Source organism: Perissodus microlepis, chromosome 17, assembly GCF_051167445.1.
Source record: "Perissodus microlepis isolate ML-2025 ecotype Zambia chromosome 17, ASM5116744v1, whole genome shotgun sequence".
NCBI classification, from domain to species: domain Eukaryota; kingdom Metazoa; phylum Chordata; class Actinopteri; order Cichliformes; family Cichlidae; genus Perissodus; species Perissodus microlepis.
This window is the reverse complement of record NC_140477.1, coordinates 34,680,935-34,701,824: the sequence shown is the minus strand read 5'-3', so window position 1 is coordinate 34,701,824 and position 20,890 is coordinate 34,680,935. Positions and strand designations below refer to the sequence as shown.

At 40.2% G+C, this 20,890-nt stretch overlaps 2 protein-coding genes and 1 long non-coding RNA gene across 6 annotated transcripts; 1 reads left to right on the top strand and 2 right to left on the bottom strand.

Annotated features, from left to right (window-relative positions):
- Positions 1–226: 226 nt before the first annotated feature.
- On the bottom strand, positions 227–16,635 carry LOC146369983 (NXPE family member 3-like). 3 transcript variants are annotated; one of them, XM_084909917.1, is made up of 7 exons: positions 16,369–16,635; positions 8,578–8,731; positions 5,849–6,274; positions 3,447–3,739; positions 3,124–3,194; positions 2,002–2,208; positions 227–1,918 (listed from the first exon to the last, which is right to left on the bottom strand). In XM_084909917.1, the coding sequence occupies exons 2-7, from the start codon at positions 8,695–8,697 to the stop codon at positions 1,365–1,367; spliced, it is 1,671 nt and encodes a 556-aa protein (XP_084766043.1). In that variant the 5' UTR covers positions 8,698–8,731; positions 16,369–16,635; the 3' UTR covers positions 227–1,364. The 3 variants fall into 3 exon arrangements, with proteins under 3 accessions (XP_084766043.1, XP_084766044.1, XP_084766045.1); XM_084909918.1 differs by lacking the exon at positions 16,369–16,635 and adding an exon at positions 16,131–16,217; XM_084909919.1 differs by lacking the exon at positions 16,369–16,635 and adding an exon at positions 14,229–14,244.
- LOC146369985 (uncharacterized) lies at positions 9,120–13,960 on the top strand. Of its 2 annotated transcripts, XR_014797331.1 has the most exons (3): positions 9,121–9,295; positions 10,785–11,794; positions 12,467–13,960. It is a non-coding gene; the product is annotated as an uncharacterized LOC146369985 (long non-coding RNA). The 2 variants fall into 2 exon arrangements; XR_014797330.1 differs by having other exon boundaries at positions 9,120–9,295; positions 10,785–13,960.
- LOC146369984 (uncharacterized) lies at positions 14,289–16,211 on the bottom strand. The gene is made up of 2 exons (XM_084909924.1): positions 16,131–16,211; positions 14,289–15,958 (listed from the first exon to the last, which is right to left on the bottom strand). Exon 2 carries the CDS (start codon positions 15,945–15,947, stop codon positions 15,297–15,299), a length of 651 nt encoding a protein of 216 aa, XP_084766050.1. The 5' UTR covers positions 15,948–15,958; positions 16,131–16,211; the 3' UTR covers positions 14,289–15,296.
- Positions 16,636–20,890: the final 4,255 nt, after the last annotated feature.

Here is a 20,890-nt window from a genome sequence, read left to right as displayed (position 1 = left end):
TTATCCAGAAGCAAGTTTAAAAAGATGAGGTTTTAGTTGCTTTTTAAAAGAGATCACAGCGTCATAGAGTTTCGGGGTCTGGAGATGGTGCTGGAAAAGTGGATGTTTGTGCATGCAGAGCTCTAAAAGTAAAAAAAACCCCACAATCTTAAAGTGGAATCTGAAGTTGATGGAGAATCAGTGCACCTGGATTAATGTATGTGGGTAGCGTTCTGAACAACCTGCAGGCATTCCAAGGATGCTTTATTAAAACCAGTAAACAATGAATTTACAGTAATCCAGATGTGATAAAATAAAGGCATAAATAACAAATATCAATCCAAAGCCTGACACAGTAGAACTCAACCTGGTGATCCAAGTAACAGAAATAAGAACAAACCAGAGATTTAACGTAAGCATTGACAGTGAAGACAGAGTCAAACGTTACACCAAGGTTCCTGATAGAAGATTTAGCAAATGTGGCAAGAGAACCTAAGTTGTCATTAACTTAATCTGTCACGGGCAAAGACAATGATTCCTTTTTCTTTTCATTCAGCTGGAGAACATTTTTCTTGTTTTTGTCCTTTCATGAATCCAGAAAATACATTCACATGTCTTGTGATATTTTTAGTAAACACTTAACTCTAGAGGTAATACCTGAGAAGTCAGTCAGATTAATGCTCCCAACAGTACTCTAGAAATAGATGCAAATTCACTGGCAGTGTTGTGTAAAATCTGACGTCATTTTACAGGGTTTACATATTTTATAAAGTAATGTTTAGCATTATTAAATTAACAATCAGTGACTATTTCGAGATGTTATATCCCATCTTATGTCCCTTCTTAGTAGCATTAATTTCGGTATTTTTATGTCCACCTGAATATATATCTATGGCAAACATTTGAATTATTTCTAACTTTGCTCAATGTTACCCCTTTTTACGTTTTTATTTTGCCTTTTTGTGTTATTTGATTTGCTGCAGAAAACACAATAAAAGTTGCACTGAAAAGATGACTGTGGCGAAACACATTTTCTTTGGAAGCAAGGCAGCATAGTGAAGCTTACTTCTTTTGTGGTAATGAGTAAACTACTCAAAAAGTGACTTTGAATTACAACCCACTGTCAATAAAACATTCATAGTGTCTCATAGATTGGTTCATTGGAATGAGCCTGTATGAGGCAATATTCCCTTATGTAAATCCTGCTTGTGTGTCAGATAAGGAGTTCCAGTATTTCCTGGATTGTTGCATGAAAATCCAAAGGTTCAGTTTAATTATTCATTACTATTTATCATGCATTAGACTCAACTCAGTCTGTATTTCTCTGTTATAAATAAGCAAGGAATAAATGTGTGTGTGCATGGGCTGCTGAAAAACAATCACATCTAGCCACCTTTTTTAGGGCATATGTAGGACAAGAGAACATTAATCATGTTTTCAATAATTGGAGGCTGTGGGTGGAGTTCATGTGGCAGGTTGTGGGCCACGACCATCTCCCAAGCATCCACCAGATGGACATTCAGTCCTTTGAACATGGCCCTGAGCACCTTGTCACGCTGCAGCGAGTACCAGTCGCTGTTAGTGATTGTCTCATAGAGCGTCAGATTTTTTGGGTTTGCAGTCCGAATGACAACCAGTGTATCTGGAGCCCTGGACAGCAGCCGCACCACCGCCCTACGGATGCTCTGCAAACGCCGGATGTAGACCTCAACGGGGAAAGTGCTGAAGTGCGACCAAATGCCAAGAACTACGACGGTATCGCTGCCTCCAGTCAAGCTGTCTAATTCGTTGGCAATATAGCGCAACTCGCTGATTGGGACTTTGGAAAACCTGATAGGAGGACCATGGCAGCGGTATGTCACCAAGATGTTGTTCACATAGTCTAGAGCCATATAAGGTCCAATTTTTTTCTGGCTATGCAGGTTAAACTCCTTAAGATCTGAAAATAATACAGAGAGAATGATTTAAGTTTCACTGTGAAAAAAATCAAATTGTTGCCAGAGAGGTTTATGGAGCAGCTACCTGGTAGTGTTGCGTTAAAGTATTCAAACCACTGCCTGACGGTGGAGTCTCCGTATATATGAACCACCTTTCCTTTCAGACACTGAGTGATAGCTGAGGAAGTGTTGAAGTGAGGAACTCTGGGGCCACGTAATGCTCGCCACACACCGTGGAAATAATACCCAGAGGGTCTAGACTTCACAGTGCGCCTACTCACCATGGACCAACCTGAGAAGACGTTAAAAAAAATAAATAATAGTATATTTTTAACCAGCTGATAAGTCTACTCTTACTGTGGCAATCATGCGTAAGTTAAGCAAATTCCAGAGAAAAAAAGCCACTCTACCATCATACTACAGATGCAAGACTTCACACCACTATATTAGTTTTGGAACAGTTTAACCCTGTGGCCATCTACATGAAATCATGGCAGCTTTGAACGTATCATAATCTGTCTTGATTGTAAACCTTACAACTCACCACATATGTGGATGTTGAAAACTTGCCTCAAACTGAAGATTAAAGAGAGAGGGTGCACTTCATTCAGCATTTTATCTGCTAAGTGCAGCTTGTGTTGTGATCAAAACATTTTGGAAACTAGTCAGAAAAACCAAAAACCTTATCTCTTGCTCATGGTTCATTTATGACACTCTTCTGTTGCAGCTACTTTTAAATTGCATCTGGAAGGTCCTGTTATAATCACTTGCATTTAAGTATGGACCTTAAATCAGTGGGAGATCAACTGGAACTGTAGTCACTGTTTGACATTTACAGGTTTGTGCAGGTGAATTCCTGAAGGACAGCTGTACTGTAACATTCTGGGAAGTCTGAGTATATCCACTGGAAACTGAACATGTAGTATGTATCAGCACACAACTGTGGGCCCACACACAGTGCAAAGAAAATTGTGAGATCAAGACAAGTTGTGTTTTGACACAGTTACGAAGACCCAGCACTGCAAGGGCACAGAACATGGCTTCCAGGGAGTGATCCATGTGTAGCAGTCAAGCTTCTGAAGGAGCACTGAAAAAAACTTCTTAGGGATTATCTCTCCACATGAACACTACCATCGCATCCAAAAACTTTTAGCTTACTCCATACTACTAAAAAAAAATGTAAAAAATTGGAAAAATTGTAATTTACCTTTAGTTTTTGGCAAAACAGTGACACAGGAAGGTCCTGAAGCTGGAATGGAGACTTTCATGTTGACATCACTGAGGCAAAGCACACACAACAAAATGATTTAGATTGCAGAGAACAAAACAAAAATACCCTTTTTTTTGCCCATTTACCATTAACACAAGTACAGACAAAGTTTGCTTCATATCTGAGTGTAAATAATTAGCTTTTTAGAAGAAAAGCCTCAAAATCATCAAGTGTGACTGATTTTTTTGTGTCAGTCACTTTTTGCCTCGACTTTAGAAATTCCCCATTTAGGTCACACAGATAATGTGGCATATACACACCTTTGAAAAAGGGTCTCTGTGGTCATGAGGTTTTTTTTAAGCCTTCCTTTGGAGTGATTGATCCTGGTATCACAACTCAGATTCTTTGGCTTGTAGCAGAACCACGGCTCGCCTGTACTGAGGTCAGTGTAGTTGCACACAGGCTGCTGGGTTGGACGCAAACATACGTTACAGACAGTAGTTTCATTGATGTAGCCTGAGCGGAAGAGGCTCTTGAAGTAAATCCTGTCAGGGTGTTTTCTGGTCAGACTGCGCAGCACTGTGATTGCCTCACTGGGGTGAACCAGTGTTACCTGGGAGGACAAAGAATGACATTCCTATTTGTGTATTTCCCTGTGGATTGGCATACAGCACAGCTAAACTTCCCTTAGATCACGATGACGTCATAATGATCATGCCTCGGCATACTGCTTATGACAAGAACAAATGGTTGAAGTTAAATATGCAAACCACACTTTTAGACACCATGTATATAGATGTATAGTGGTCATCTTATCAGTATTAATATGGTTTTAGTTGCTTTAGAAATCAACAAGCAAAAGAAGCACTCCAAGAGTGCAAACCGCTACCACACCAGCGCACTCTCTGAGTATTTATCTTTAAGGGAACAGCAATACATTTTATATATATACATTTTTTTCTTTGTTCATTTTAAACATACTTTTAGAAGTCTGAAGATTTGACTATTTTCTAAGAAATAGAAGTTCAATTTGGATTTGATGGCAGCATCTAAAAAAAATTGGGATAATGGAAAGAAAAGTGGAAAAGTGAGCTCTACTAAAACACAGTTGGATTTGGCAGTAATTAGGTTAATGGGCAACATGGTAGTAACATATTTGGGAATAAAGAACATTTCAGAGAGGCCCAGTTTCTTTGAATAAAAGAAAATATGCAAAAATTACAAATTGTGGAACAATTTCAGAACAATGCTCCAAAATGTAGGATTGAAAACACTTAGCATATTTCATCACCTACAATATATAATATCATCAAGCATCTTGGAGAAATCTCTGTAAGCATGGGATAAGGGGAAAAATATTAGATAGCTATGACCTTCAGGCTTACAGACAGCATGCATAATTCTGTCATGGAAATCACTGTGTGACCCCAGGAACACTCCCAGAAATCACTCTGTGAACACAGTTCACCATGCAATTCACAAGTGCAGGTTAAAGCTCTATCATGAAAAGAAGACGCAACATGTGAACATGATAAAGAAACACCACTATCATCTCTGGGCTAAGGTCATTTGGATTAAGACAAAGTGGAAAAAACTGTTCTGTGGTCATATGAATTGAAATTCTAATAAAGAGGAAAGGAAACATGTTAGTAGCACTCCGTTCAAAAGCCTGCTTCTCTGATGTCAGGCGCACCACATTAATGCTATTGGAACTGGCAGCTTGCACATGTGGAAAAGCATCATCAGTGCTTGGTGGGAGGATCTGTTCTTCTACAGGTTTTAGAGGAATATATGCTCCCATCTAGATGATGGCATTTTCATGGGAAGACTTTCATGTTTCAGAAAGAGAATGCAAAAGCAAACAGTGCATCTTTTGCAACACCATGGCTTCATAGTAGAAGAGTCACATACTGCTTAATTGGGCTACCTACAGTACAGCCCTTTGACCAACATTAGGAAAATAAAATGAGGCCTGTTAAGCCACTAGAATCCTATATCAAGTGAGGATGATACAAAATTTGGTTTCCTTAGTTGTTAAAAGAAGAAGAGATGCCACACAGTGGTAAACACGACCCAGTTCTAACTTTTTCAACATGTATTGCTGCCATTAAATTCAAAATGACATTTTTTCTCCTTACAGCAGGACATTTTCTCAGTTTAAACTTGTTATATTGTTCTATTATGAAGAAAATCTTGATTTATGATATTTGCAAATCACTTCGTCCATACTTTTTTGGAAGTGAGGTTGTATGATGTATCACATAATATTGATGCTTAAAGTTGGTTGCAGTAAGAGTCATGCACAAAAATGTGGTCTCGGCTTTAGAGTGTGGCTTTTTGACTGGGTGCAGTTGAAGTTTTAACAAAGTTTAAAGTTAAACGTGACAAGTGCCAAATTAGAGCCAACTTCCATGTCCTTTTAGGACCTGAAACCTTTTTTTCAGTGTTTATAGCTTGGCTTTCAGATTTACTTCATTTTATGTCAAGTGTGAATTGTGTCTGATTGGTTAGATTCTGTTACCATTTCTGTGTTTTACTTTGAAAGTTGTCTCCTGTGTCTGAATTTTACTTCCCTATCCTTATTTTAATCGTTTGCACCTGTGTCTTGTTTAGTCTACTATCTTGAAATGAGAATCCAACCTTTGTCTGAAGATCATATTGTATTAAAAAGGAAGGTTGACTGAAAGACCATGATCACATTGAAATTCAGTTTTAGCATCACCTCAACCTCTGCGTTTCCTTCCCAGGGTAAATAGAACACAGCAGAATAGGAGCCATTGAGATGATCCACCACTTGCCCTACCACACCTGCACCAAGAGTCGGGTTATGGAGCCGGGCAAGTAAAACGTCTCCCCCAAATTTCTTTGGAAGCCCCTGGAAGTCGTACATTTTGATCAGAATCTCCAGGTTATCATCTTTGTGCCACTCTCCGTCTTCCCTCCCTGAGAGAATGGTGAAGCTGCTGTGTGAGGGATCACTGGTCTTGCTCAGGTAATGAGGAAATGGTAAAGGTGGAGTTTCAGGCCAAGCGATGGACTTTAATAGGAGGTGTTCTTCACGAGTCTCCTTAAGGGACAGTGGTTGGAATTTGCAGAAGTCATAATGTCTGTCTGCATATGAGCTATGGATGGTAGATTTCACAGTATTCTGAAAATGGGAAACAGAGAGAGAGCACAGCAGACACAAAAATCCATCAAATAAATGGCCAGCAGTTAACAAATTACAATAAAACGTTTCTCTTGAAATTGTATTTCCTACTTTCATGTCTTATTTGTGCCAATACAAATGTCTAATGATCCACATCTGCTTGATCTTCAGTAAAATGAATAAACTATTCCGTGAAGATGTCAAATACAAATGAGTGCACTAAACCCGAGCTTGTTCCAATATCTGAGTTACTTCAGGTTTGTCTGGGTGAACATTAACATTAAACTGACAGAAAGAGATGATTTACCATGAACATGCACTTTATCACAATGTTGGCTCTATTTAGGACAATGAGGCAACAAAGCCAGCCATCTTTCCAGACATCCATCCTACAGAACAGTTCCAAGGGCGTAATTTGTGGTCCACGGTCAATTCAATTGAATTTTATTTATACAGCACAAAATCAATACAAAAGTCGCTATACAAACAAAGCGCTTTATATTGTAAGATCGATCCTACAATAATACATATAGAGAAAAACCCAACAATCGTATGACCCCTTATGAGCAAGCACTTTGGCGACAGTGGGAAGGAAAAACTCCCTTTTAACAGGAAGAAACCTCCGGCAGAAGCAGGGTCAGGGAGGGGCGGCTATCTGCTGCGACCGGTTGGGGAGAGAGAAGGAAGACAGAGATTAATAACAAGTATGAGTCAATGCAGAGAGGTCTATTAACACATAGTAAGTCATGTTGCTTGCCCATGACTCATGGTTTAATTTTCTTTTGACCTGGATTTCTACAGCAAAGATTAAAAATACACTGCAAGAGAAAGAAATTATGACAAAACTTTCAAATTACATGGATGGATACTTCATCTATTTTTTTTAAACTAATGAGTACCTTCTGAGTAGTTAAAAAAAAAAAAAGATGGTCGTACTAGATAGATTTTTGTTGTTTTTCAACAAAACAACAAAAAAACAATGATGTTTGCACATTTTAACTACACAATATTTTTGATGCAGCCTATATTATGGAGCATGTTAACCTTCTCTTCTTACATTGTGAATACAAATCATTATTCAGAGAGTGGGTTGTAACTGCTCTTCATTGATTGTGCTTACAAGTAAAGAGAGTTGGAAGCTATCTGGTGAGTGAGCTTCAGCGTGTCTCCTCATTCATAAGGGAGCAAACCTAAAAAAAGGTTTATGGAGTTACCTTGTCCTGGTAAAAGGGACAAAACAAATAAAACTTGAAGATTCTGTATATTGTTTCTCATTCTTTTGCTTAGTTAGTGTAGGTATTTAGTTTTACCAATGGGTAAATAGGAAATAAGACTTCTCCTCCTTACAGTGTAATTGCAAATGACTATGGAGTAACTTCTAGACCTTTCCTATCATATAGGACGAAATACACATAATGAAAAAGAATTTGTATTTGACAATGAGAACAGCACAGTCGATTGTAATAGATTTGAAAAAATTTAGTAGTATACTGTGGATTATTAAAAGAATTATTTGTGAAATATACTCCTATTTTGTTACTTTTTTCAAAGTTTATATTTAAGTTGTCAGATTAGAAATTGTATTTTTTTGTGTAAGAAGCCATTATGTTGCTATTTAAGGTGCCCAAGGCCATTTTGTACAAACATTTTTTACATGTGTTTCCACTCACAGTGACTGTGGGACTTCTGGAGAGGTGTATAATGTATGGAATGTGGGGGTATAATCACCAATCACTTTTTAAATTGGTTTAGATTTATTTGTTACATGCTAGGTGAAAGAATTACTCTCGTATCAGGACTGGTGGAAATAAGATAAATACACCTGTTTACAATGCTTCTTGGTTAGCACAGGTAGACATTTATTTGCCACATAGACAGAGTTCACAGATCAATCCTTCGCCATCATGTCTGCTGGTTATATTTACAACATCCCAGTTAAATACAGAAACCATTGGCAAGAAAACTACACTGCTAATTTTGAAATGTAAAAAAACAAAACAAAAACAATGCCTGTCATTAAATGAAACTATTCTAAAAACACAGTTCATTGAACCTTATCTCACTGCCTAAAATGATTTAAGTCCCAAATAAATGAATAAAGAGACATGCAATTAGTGGGGTTAGGTTAACTGGTGATTCTAAATTGTCCATAGGTGTGAATGTGAGTGTGAATAGTTGTCTGTCTCTATGTGCACGGTGCACCCTGCCTCCTCCCCAAAGACAGCTGGGACAGCCCTCATGACCCTGAATTGGACAAGCGTAAGAGAAAAGATGTATAAATGAATGAAAAAACAATTCCTCACCTCCAGGATGTCCATGAAATCTATCACGAAGCTTAAGGCAAACACGACCAAGAATAGGAAGATGCAGCCATACCTTGGAAGGCATGTGCAGACCTTTCTTTTATAAACTTGGAATTTCATGATCGATGAACAGTACTCATCTTTCCCAGCTCACCTGGTACAGGAAAAAATTAAAGAAAAAAAAATATGGGTTGGTAACTATTTATTCAGGGGAAAAGAAAAGTTCTCATAAAACTTCTCTGCAATCATAGAAGATGCTGAACATCTGCCAGCTAATAAACATGGAGTGATTTTTCATCAAAATATTTGAACGTTATAATACGGAAGAGGATTAGGGCCACTGGAGAAAAAAAAAAAGAATTCTGACTTTAATCTCAGAATTCTGACTTTATTCTCAGAATTCTGACTTTAATCTCAGAATTCTGACTTTATTCTCAGAATTCTGAGATTAAAGTCAGAATTCTGACTTTAATCTCAGAATTCTGACTTTTTTCTCAGAATTCTGAGATTAAAGTCAGAATTCTGACTTTTTTCTCAGAATTCTGACTTTAATCTCAGAATTTTGAGGTGGGCACCTGCAGGCTTCCAGCTTCAGTGACAGCGATGTGTCCAGTTTGGCAGGTGGAGAACTAATTCACTAAATATGGTGGATATAAGTGATTTTTTGCGTGGCCGAGGGGTCCCCGAAGATGCTATTTTATTAATGGAAGAGCAGAAGGTGAGTAACAAAAAGAGAAATAGTTTGGTGTCTCCTATTTCTACAGGAAAACAGTTACGGTACAGTTACGGTTAGCATGCTTGTTAGCTTATAATGTTATATAGGAATGAACGTGTTTCACGATGTTACAGTATACTAGGTGAATTGACGTTTTAACTGTTGTTGATCGCAGGATCATCCCAGATGGGTTCGTTGCATTTAATTTTATTGTTCTACTATTTCAGAGTTTTCCAAGGCAGTTAAGCGGAGCTGTGTTACAGATGCTAGCCGCCTGCCAATATCACTGATATATTTGATGTGTACAAGTAAGTTACACTTAGTACAGCGGAGGGGAGAAACTGTAATGAATGTTTATGCGGATATTTCACTCAGAAAAATGGGTGGCGTTCATACACAGCCACCGACACAGCCCCGGTTGTTGTTCTGACGGTGGCCGACTGACGATCCCCTCACAACATGTTAGCTAACACAAACTAATGTAGTGCATGTAACTGTGTGTATACGTTAGTGGTACAGTGTCAGAAGAAATGAGCAAACTGTTAACTGTTTATAATGTCAGAATGACATCATCGTTCTCCTGCACTGTGTAATGTATGTCAGCTCAAGAAGGAAATCATATCTTATACTCTGAGCTGCCCAGTGCACTTAACGCCTACGTGTGGAAATGGTAGGCTACACTACAGTTCACTACCGGTAAAAATAAACTTAATACAGTATTTGATTTTTTTTATAGAACAATAAAATAAAAAGTGCTGGCTGAGGAGCGCTGCCGCGTTGAACTTTGACCTCGGAGTGACGTTACGTTTGTTCGCACAACCAATAGAAGTGCAGAAAGTCGCAAATCAGGCATATTGTTCGCATAAACACAAAAATAAATAAATAAATAACGAAATAATCCCGATATTGTGCCAAAGACTGATTTACAATGTTACTTTGTGTTCTATGTGTAATACCTTTGCTTAATAAATGACTAAATGGACTGTGTATTTATGACTCTGCGTTATAGTCCTGCATACATAAGTAACATTCATATGTACAGATAAAAATGTACAGAGATATGTACACAAGCGTGTACACAAAAGTCTACTGCTGATCGAGCTGCTCAGTGGTCGTACAGTCTCATGCAGAGAGCGTGGAGGTGTTGTCCGTTGCCATTCCACCACTCCAGCAGACCACAACATAAAAGACAGCAGAGGCTACCACAGTGTCGTAGAACATCCTTAGAAGACGTACTACCTACATCATAACCAATCAAGTCCTGCTTTTTTTTAAATACAGAAGAGGATTTATTATTTACTGAAAGGCTATGCCTTAGTTTGCTTCTTTCATTATTGTGTTTCGCCCTGCATAAAATAGATAGCTTTTCTGATAACTACAGTCAGTACTCTCCTACTGGCATTAGCGGTGACCTAAGAGGCTTAACCGTAATATTGCTTTGCAGTGTAAATGTTGCAGAAAATGACTGTCTTTTCTTTCTTCTTGTGTGCAGATTGATTGTGACGTCATAGCACTGATGGATGACGCAACTTTGGCAAACTACATTCCCTTGTACGGAGACCGAATTGCCCTCTTCAATTTCTGCAAAAGCAAGCAACCACTGTCAAAAAGAAAACTAGGACTTCTGCAAAAAGTTCACCTCTCAAAGTGAGAGAAACAGTGGCTGACATGTCAGATTTGGATGACTTAATAAGACTGTATTTCAGACTTTCTTTCAGTAACAAAGAAATACTTTCAATTTTAGCACATAGTCATCAGACAATTATAAGTGTTCGAACTCTAAAGAGAATTTGTAAAAGACTTGGGCTTTTTAGAAGGAAGAATCAATCAAACTTGGAGGAAGTGCTAGCCTTTGTCCAACAAGAGATCATGACAAATGGACAGATGCAAGGTTATCGTTGGATACATCTTCGTGCAATTCAACATGGATTTGTGGTGTCACAAGATACTGTAAGATGCATAATCAAATTGGTTGACCCTCAAGGTGTGGAACTGAGACGAGCTCGACGGTTGAGAAGACGACAGTACAGCTGCAGAGGGCCAAATGCTCTCTGGCACATGGATGGCTATGACAAGTTGAAACCATATGGTATTGCTATCAGTGGCTGCATAGATGGTTTTAGCCGCTATGTTTTATGGATGGAGGCTTATACCACAAACAATGACCCTAAATTGATTGCAAGTTATTTTCTGAAAACAGTTTCATGCATCAGTGGATGTCCAGAGAGGTTACGTGCTGACCGAGGTACCGAAAATGGTTGTGTCGAACAAATGCAGATGTTTTTACGGAGAAACCACACAGACAGTTTTACAGGTGAGAAAAGTTTCCTTTACGGAAGAAGTACGGCCAACCAACGTATAGAAGGATGGTGGGCTACCCTACGCAAACAGAGTGCACAATTTTGGATGAACTTATTTCAAACTTTTCAGGATGATGGCCACTTCACAGGGGATTTTTTGGACAAAAGTCTTATCCAATTCTGCTTTCTCAATCTTATTCAGGTAAAAGCATGTGCTCATGCTATGTAATGTCTTAGCTGCATAAATAGAAAATATAAATATGGTTAGAACATTTTTTTTTCTTTAAATTAAATATGAATTTTATTTCCATTTTAATATGTCTTGATGCATGCTCAATCAGCCAGGTAAGGAATGTTTTTTGACAGAACATTTCTCACACTGAAAACGCTACATCCAGATGAACAGAATCAACTTTTTGGGATTCCATTTTAATACTTTGATGGAATTGTACTCATGTTATCAGTGGAAGTAACTGCACCTTTCTCAGCACAGGTGCATGGAGCATTTTTTTTTTTTTTTATTGCCACATGGTTTAAATTACTATGGAGTCTGTTACCTAGTGGTCCTTTGGGCACGGTTTCAGAAAGCAATCTTATCATTTGGTTAATTCTCTATTGAAAATATATTGTAGAATCATTGCACACTGAGTATAAAGTGTTGGGCTATCTATTCAACAGTAGAATCATGCAGCACCATTCTGTGTCCATGTGCTGTTTAGTGAAAGTGCTATTTTGTTGTTGCTGCTTGGTTTTACATTAATTAGAGGTCACTTTCTATGTCTGTTGATTAATGAGTTAATAAGCCTCAACTTTGGCTAAATCTACTGGTACATGGTCTGTTTCATATACTTATATTGTGTTGTTTTTCATGTAGGATGAACTTGATGAAGTTGTGAACACATGGAACTCGCACAAAATCCGGCCAAGTGGTAGTGCAGCATCGGGTCGACCAGTAGTAATGTATTCATTTCCAGAGCTGCACAGTGCTGAGGATAGACTGAAACCTATTTCTATGGAGGATATCACTTTGTGTATGGAAGAGTGTAGCCCAAAAGGTCAACACCCCTGTGATGAAACAGTCTTTGAACTCTGTTGCCTGCTTATGGTAGAAAATGAATGGGATGCCCCAGGAGATCCACTTGGTGCTGCGGATCTGTATATTAGGTTAAGAGAAGAAATACTGCAAAGTATTTAAGGAACTTCAGTGTGTAAATGTACAAATAAATACAAAATATTTCTCTTTATCTTGATAACGTGATTTGATAGTAGGTGCCATGTCTTACAGGTACCTTTTATGCAGGTATTTCTGCACTGCATTAAATGAAAGACATCTTTTAGGTGTGACCGAACATGCCATTTTTCAGGTCATTCTCTCAGAATATTGCTGTTTATTTCTGCTGTAATGTAAATTCAGAGTGCTGATAGGAGGTCAGCACCAACTAGTATCATTTTATGTTGATCATAGTAATAAATACAGTTTGGTTAGTATCCCCCCCCCCCCAATTTGATTGTTTTTCTACATTCACACTACCATTAAACAGAAATGTTTATATATTACTTGAAAAAGCTGAATATTGTGATATTATCAATCAGTTATGAAACACATGTCAATCCTTTTAAAAGGCCATACATTAAACTGCATTTACAAATGTTATATTTTTGATTGAATCATAAGTGGTGTAAACCTGCCTACCAGTAAATTGCAATATAAATTTCTGTGTTTTGTTGCCAGACATGTGCATAGTATATAAAATATAAACTGACCAGCTCCCTGCTCATTGTTTTCTGTATCAACCTTTACTCTTAATATTCATGGCTGGAAACCCAGGCACCAGCATATAATATGCTAAGTGCCCGGGTTATCTGTGGTATGTTTCAGCAAACCATAGTAGCATTAACAATTCTAGGTCTTGACAACAGCATGTTTCTATAAACGTATCATTGTTAATATTTAAAGTCGTTATGCCTTTTGGGGAGCTTTTAGTGCAATTATATTAAAGCAAAGCTATTATAATCATTTACCCATATGAAGATCCATCACTTAATTATTATTGTATTTCACTTCTGTTAGTTGTAAGATATTTTAGCTGGTTTTCATGTAAAATGACCATGAGTCATTGCTATACTGATTCAGTGTGAGCTGTCGTACACAAGGCTCCTTTATGTCATGAATCCTAAAATTATAAGAAACATACCAAAAATATTTTGACTTTTATTTGTAGTATCCCAGCAACAATGCAACAAAACAGTTCCTGCAAGTGGAACCAAGTTATTGTCACATTAAGTGCAACATGTTTTACATTTATATTTGTGTATCTTTATGAAATGTTTGAAATTAAAAATAAATGGTATTCTTCCATGTTACTGAGCTCATGTGTGGCAGTCTCTTGAATTCTGGCATGTTCAAATAGATAAGGAGCTTGATGAACATATTCAAAACAACAATACAAATGTACTGTGTACAGTAACATTTTATTGGAAAAAGTTTACAAGAAACCTGTTCTTGCCAATGCCAATAACATGGCTAAAACTCATAACCATATAAGCTGCCCTGTAACAAGAATGACTCAACTTTTAAAACAAACTTATAGATCTCATACAGTCTTGTTATGCATCAGTATACATCAGTGACTTACTGTAAAGATCATGAACACTGGCTATTGTGGTATCACATATTCCTTCAGTGTCATCTATGGTATAGAAATAAAAACAAGTGTGAATGGTTGAGAACATACATGCATACAAATAAAAATGCATAATTTCTGGCAGTAACAAGACATTTTTTCCAGGTGTTAAGATTAATACTATATCTGAGAACATGACAATTTGGCATTACAAAAGGATGCCTGAATAATCACAGCACTTGACCACTGCACTGAACTGTACAGTGTTTATTTATGATCTCAGTAATCAATAACCGTCTTCAAAACAGACTGAATCCTTTAAGCAGCTTGAATCGATTTGATGGATGAATAACAGGTATGCTTAGAAACAATATGACATTAAGAAAATACTGGAATTTAAAAAAATATTTTCACCAACTTCAAATGGAACCTTTGTAATCAACAACAAATGCCAAACTTTGATACCTTAACCTACCTTAACTAAAAATTGCATATACTGTAAAGCAAAATATTTTCAGACATGACAAATGCTAAAGGCTAAAATTGTACTTATTCCTTTTACAATACAGTGTTGCATAACAGCATTACTTTTACGTTATAACTATGTTCAGTTTTAGCCCTGACCTAATAAGAAAATACCATCTGAATGAATTAGTCTTACTACTAATTACTTGAGTATTTGACTGTGCTGAGCTCTCACACCACACATGGTGCATTAAAGAAAGTTTAAGAGCAGTTTAATTATAGTTTCTTAAAGCATCTTTCTTCATGCTTTTGCAGAAGGTTTCTGTCTTACAGCTGGAAAGCTTGGATTTGGTGAAGACAGCTCTGGATATGGTAGTAAACAGTGTACCCGTTCGTTTTGTTTTGTGACTGTATCATGTAAAACTCAAAATGATAAAAGAAAATGAAATATTAGCCAAAACTGGACTTCTAACAGAGATGAGAAACTTCTCTCTAATTAAAAAAAAGTATACTGTATAAGTTCAAAATACATAAAAATACATATTCCTAACATCTCTTTACAGTTATGCTCTAGTGTGCATGAGCAGTTCAAATGTAGCGCATTGCTGTGAGAGTCTAAACAATGTCCATCACCCAGACATTACTTTCAAGAACTGCATTAAATTCAGAACGAAAATCTGCAAAGTTTTCATAGCTGTTAGCTAGCTGCAGAACATTCCCACACGTGTGTCCGACTGGTCTTCTTGTAAACTCTGTCATATCTTGAAATTCCACATAAATACTGTTTGTTACTATAAGGTCAGATCCGGTGCAGAAACGCATAAATTTCTGAAGTTTAATGTTATCCAGCTCTCTGATGAATCTTTTGAGATGATTTTTCACTTCTTTTTGTTGTGGAGTCAAATCCACAGCAAATTTCAGTAGCTGGCACACTTTTTTTGAAGTTGGTTGCAGTTCAGAGAATAACTTGGTCAGTCCCTCCGGACTGAGGGAGATATGGGGGTCGATGATCTCCCTCCAGCAGTCAATAACAAACATTGGTTTTTGGACAAGCTCTTTGTGTGCTATTTCATCAAGGATTGTAGGAAGAGTCTCAGCAGTGATTCTTTTTCTACAGCCATAACTGTCAAGAACTTCCACAAGATCATCCAAGTCAACTGCAGAGAAATTTTTTACTGCTTCCATCAAAACATCACATTCTTGGCTGCTGACAAACTGTAGAAAGTGTGCTTTAAGATCAAAATGACAAAAATGCAACGAACCCATCTGGGATGATCCTGCGATCAACAACAGTTAAAACGTCAATTCACCTAGTATACTGTAACATCGTGAAACACGTTCATTCCTATATAACATTATAAGCTAACAAGCATGCTAACCGTAACTGTACCGTAACTGTTTTCCTGTAGAAATAGGAGACACCAAACTATTTCTCTTTTTGTTACTCACCTTCTGCTCTTCCATTAATAAAATAGCATCTTCGGGGACCCCTCGGCCACGCAAAAAATCACTTATATCCACCATATTTAGTGAATTAGTTCTCCACCTGCCAAACTGGACACATCGCTGTCACTGAAACTGGAAGCCTGCAGGTGCCCACCTCAAAATTCTGAGATTAAAGTCAGAATTCTGACTTTAATCTCTAGTTATTGTACTTAAGTCTTTCTTAGCACAAAGCGTGACTCACAGGTTTGACGTGCTGCAGGACCTGATCTGTGCCGTTCTGGACCATTGAGCCTGCTGATTTCCTGGAGCTGGGAAAACAACACGTCGTACTGGGACCAAACTCAGACTTCGTCCGTCTTAACTGTTACTGATAGCTTTACATTGTATTTGTGTGTTAATATTTTAAATCCGACAGGTCGTGATTTCTTAATTCTTTCTCCACAGCACCGCTCACTATCGTTATTTCCTGTTTATGTGTGACGTCATGCGGCGCCACTTTCCACGCAGGAGGATAGAAAAACATGGACAGGAGTACTTCAGCATTGACTTGGATTTTGTTCTTACTTGGCCAGTAGTGTCAGTCAGTGTGTTTCTCTCTATACCCCTTTGCTTTTACTGAGTATTTTTTTACTCTGTGGGATGGAGGATGAGAACGGCACAATAACTGGAAGAGGGGAGACTCTCCACAACCACGTTGGGTTCCTCATCAAGCACTCCTGCCCCCCACACACATTTTTACCTCTGAACATGTTCTCCTCCTACAAGGCCTTTCACCACCTGATTATTGTCGTGGCTGTACAAGAGAACATTTGCTCACTCTTTGTCACTCCTTATTTCTGGGAATTGCGTCCAAAAGCTGGCTCCAAAACCCCTCTAGATTATGGATGTCAAAAAGAAGAATATCCCCACACCTGGATCCTTCATCGGAAACTCTATGGGGATGTGGAGTGCAACACTACAGGCCAACTTCAAGCCCATAGGATAAGTCACCATCAAGTGCTACCAAGGAAATGCGCTGTCCCCACTGCTGTTCTGCAAAGGCCTCAGTGAGATCATGAATAAGACTGGCTACAGCTACATATATACATACATATATATATATATATATATATATATATATATACAAATGTGTGTGTGTGTACAGCACATATATACCTGTAAAGGGGTGAGCAAAAGTGCTCCTTCTTTTCTGTGCCAAGAGCTACCAAGCAAAATTTCGTTGTATGACAATAATGACCATAAAAAGGATTCTATTGTATTCACAATACACCAAAGTCATTCAACTGCACATTTCTGTAATTTTACAAACATTCTTACAATCTAAGCTAAAGATGTATGATGAAGAAAGACTGGCAATGTTGACGTTACTCTTCCTGGTCTTAAATGAAAATATTTCATACATTAAATGCAAAGTTCAGTGGTCCGATGAACATAAGATCAAAGTTGGCTGTATGTGGCCCATGATATAAAACAAGTTTGACACCCCTGGTCTAGATAATTGCTGATTTCTTCAGAAGCTGTCAATGGTGCCTTACCTTTTTTAATGCAGTTCATATCCAAAAAGGTTCAAAGAGCCTAAATTGGAAGTCACTACTACCAGCATGTAACGATGTTAAAGCTTATTCCAAATTCCTTAATATCTGGGTTTCACATTGTTTTCATGCTTGACCTGAAGCATTTCTCAAATGAAAGGGAATGCAGTGTTTAATCCTGACTTAGTCTGAACTCAGTTATTCAGATGACCATTCAGACCATGCAATGTGTACACAGTATTAAACCCCGATTGTTTTGTCCCTGTCACGGTCCTGGGTCAGTGACCCAGTGTTTTGAGTTTCTTGTGCCTCTGAGTTTTTTGTATTATGTTCTTTGGGCAGGGATAGCTCAGTAGGTAGAGTGGCGGCCCCATGATCAGAAGGTCGGGGGTTCGGCTACCCTGAGGTACCCCTGAGCAAGGTACCGTCCCTACACACTGCTCCCCGGGCACTGCATTGGTGGCTGCCCACTGCTTCACTGGGTGAATGGGTTAAATGCAGAGGAACTATTTCCCTATGGGGACTAACACGCACACTTTACTTTGTTGTCCCAGCTTATTCTTTAGTGTAGTGTCTTAGTTTGGTTTTCTTGTATTCTGTGTAGTTCTCTGAGTATTTAGTAGCTGCCCTCTGTGTCTCTTTGTTGTTGGTGTTGTCTGTGTTTCTTAGTTGCTCTGTCTCCCCTAGTCTAGTTGGCGTCTGTGCTAATTCCTGTTTTACTTTGAAGGTCTATGTCTCATGTGAGTGTATCCTACTTTGCTCCCTTGTCTTGTCAGTTCTGATTTCTCCCAGCTGTGCTCTCCTTCTGTGTCTCATTCCCCTCGTTACTTCCCAGTGTATTTAAACCCTGTGTTTCTCTGAGTCAGTGTCGCGTCGTCCGTCATGCTGTGTCGATCTCCCTGTGAGTTTTAGTTTGTATGTTTTTTTCCCTGCCAGCAAATAAAGCTGTGATTTTGAGTTCATCCCCAGTCTGTGAGTCTTGCATTTTGGGTCCACATCTCCTGCCTGCCACACAGCGTTTCATGACAGTACGACGCGACCAGACATGGACTCAGCAGGCTCCGCCCGGGAAATTGATTTGGCCTGCATCCAAGGTCTGGTAGAGCGGATTTCCCACACTGATGATGTTCGGGCTGTAACCGTGGGAATCAAAGCCATTGAAGCCATCCTCGAGAGGAACCCCCACTTTGGTCAACTCAGAGGATTTATGGACTCGATAAATATGATACGCGAGGCCCGGGAGGTACTGCAAGCCCGAGAGTTAGCCATTCTTGCCCGCTCCCGGTATTCAGTGCCGAAACCACCACCGCTGCGGCATCAGGTGGAGCTCTCTGCAACGCAGCAGTGGCCATTAAAGCGGAAGGGGGTTTCCACGCCACTGCCGCGGAATTCTTCACCCTCCACGTCCAGCTCTGACCACCGCTCATCTGCCTCTTTCCTCGCAGCGATGTGGTCAGAGGAGGAAGAGTCAGATTCAACCTCTCTGCCGTTACCGGCAACCACCACTACCTCTGGAGCGGAGGTAGTGGTTGTTGCCGGTGGTGGTTTTCCAGGGGGAAGCGGCGGCAGCACAGGCAGCGAAAAGTGCCACCGCCGGAACCCAGGACTTCACCAGTGCAAACGCCTGTGGCGAGTGTAAGTGGAACTGTACAGTTTACTGGGTCTGAAGGCCCAAGGTCTGCTTATGTTGTGGCTGAGAAGAAAAAGACTGTTTCCTCTGAGACCAATATTTTCCATTTGGGCGACCTAAAAGACTGTTCTTTTCATGCTCCCCCTAGCCATAACAATGCAAAGAACTGTGGTAATTCTGTTCTGTTTGAGCCTGGACTAATTAACTCCGTGTCTGCTAGCTCAGAGGGTGTTTAGTCAGAGACTATTAATTCAGAGACTGTTTTTCCAAAAACTGCCCAGCCTGAAGCTCACTTAGCTGCCCAGCCTCCTGAAGCTCTGTCTCCTGTGTCCCCGCTAGCTCCATTCTCACCTCAGCTATCACTCCAGCCTCCTACGTTGCCTTTAGCCCAGTCTGCTATTCATTGTTCGATTCAACCCTTAGTTCGGCCACTTGTGCAATCCATAGCTCAATTACCCGTTCAGTCCTTTGCTCATGCGCCTATTAAGTTCCGAGCTCAGTCTCCTGCATTGCCACCGGTTCAGTTCCCCGTAGCACTTCAGTCTCCCTCAGTTTGGTCTGCCACTCAGTTGCCCTTAGCTCCATCATCCACACTACCACCCGTTTCTCTTCCACCACAACCATCACTACACTCAGCCATTCAGGCTGCTACTCAGCCCTGCCATTAAGGCACTCTGTAGCTGAGCCAATAGCTGCCCGACCCGCAGCCAATTCAGCCACTCCTCCACCCGTTACACCTCCACCACAACTGTCACTGCAGTCTCCAGTTCAGTCCCCTGCAGCTCAGCTTTCCCCAGTTCAGTCCCCTGCAGCTCAGCTTTCCCCAGTGCAGTCTCCAGTGTCCCCAGTGCAGTCTCCAGTGTCCCCAGTGCAGCCTCCCTTAGCACAGTCATCCACTCAACCACCAGCACCACAACCGTCACTACTACCTCTAGTTCAGTTTCCTGTGCAGTCACCCCTAGTTCATTCCCCTGTGAAGTCCTCAACTCCACCACCTACTCCACTCTCACCACCACCGTTACTACAGACATCAGTTCAGCCCCCTGTGCCAGTGCAGACGCCCTCAAATCAGTCTCCCGTGCAGTCAGCTACTTCACCACCATTAGTAGCTCAGCTCCCCGTGTTTCCAGTAGCTCAGCTCGCACCTGAACCATTGGCCCAGTCCCCGGTAGCAGTACAGTTTTCTGGTCAGCCCGGCCAGCACCTCCTCGTCTCTGCTGGCGGCTCTGGTCAGCCCGGCCAGCACCTCCTTGTCTCCGCTGGAGGGTCCGAGGGGCCCGTCCGGCCTCCTGCCTCCGCTGGAGGGAGGGGCCCATCCGGCCTCCTGCCTCAGCAGCTGCAGGGCCCGAGGGGCCCGTCCAGCTGCCAGCTGCAGCAGCCTCCTCATCTGCTTCAGTGCCGCCTGCAGCGCCTCCGCCTCCGGCTTCCTCGCCGTCGCCTGCTGCAGCCTCATCATCCTCGCCTGCTGCAGCCTCATCATCCTCGCCTGCTGCAGCCTCATCATCCTCGCCTGCTGCAGCCTCATCATCCTCGCCTGCTGCAGCCGCAGCATCCGCTTCAGCGTCGCCCTCATCCGAGTCTTCATCCTCGTCTGCAGCTTC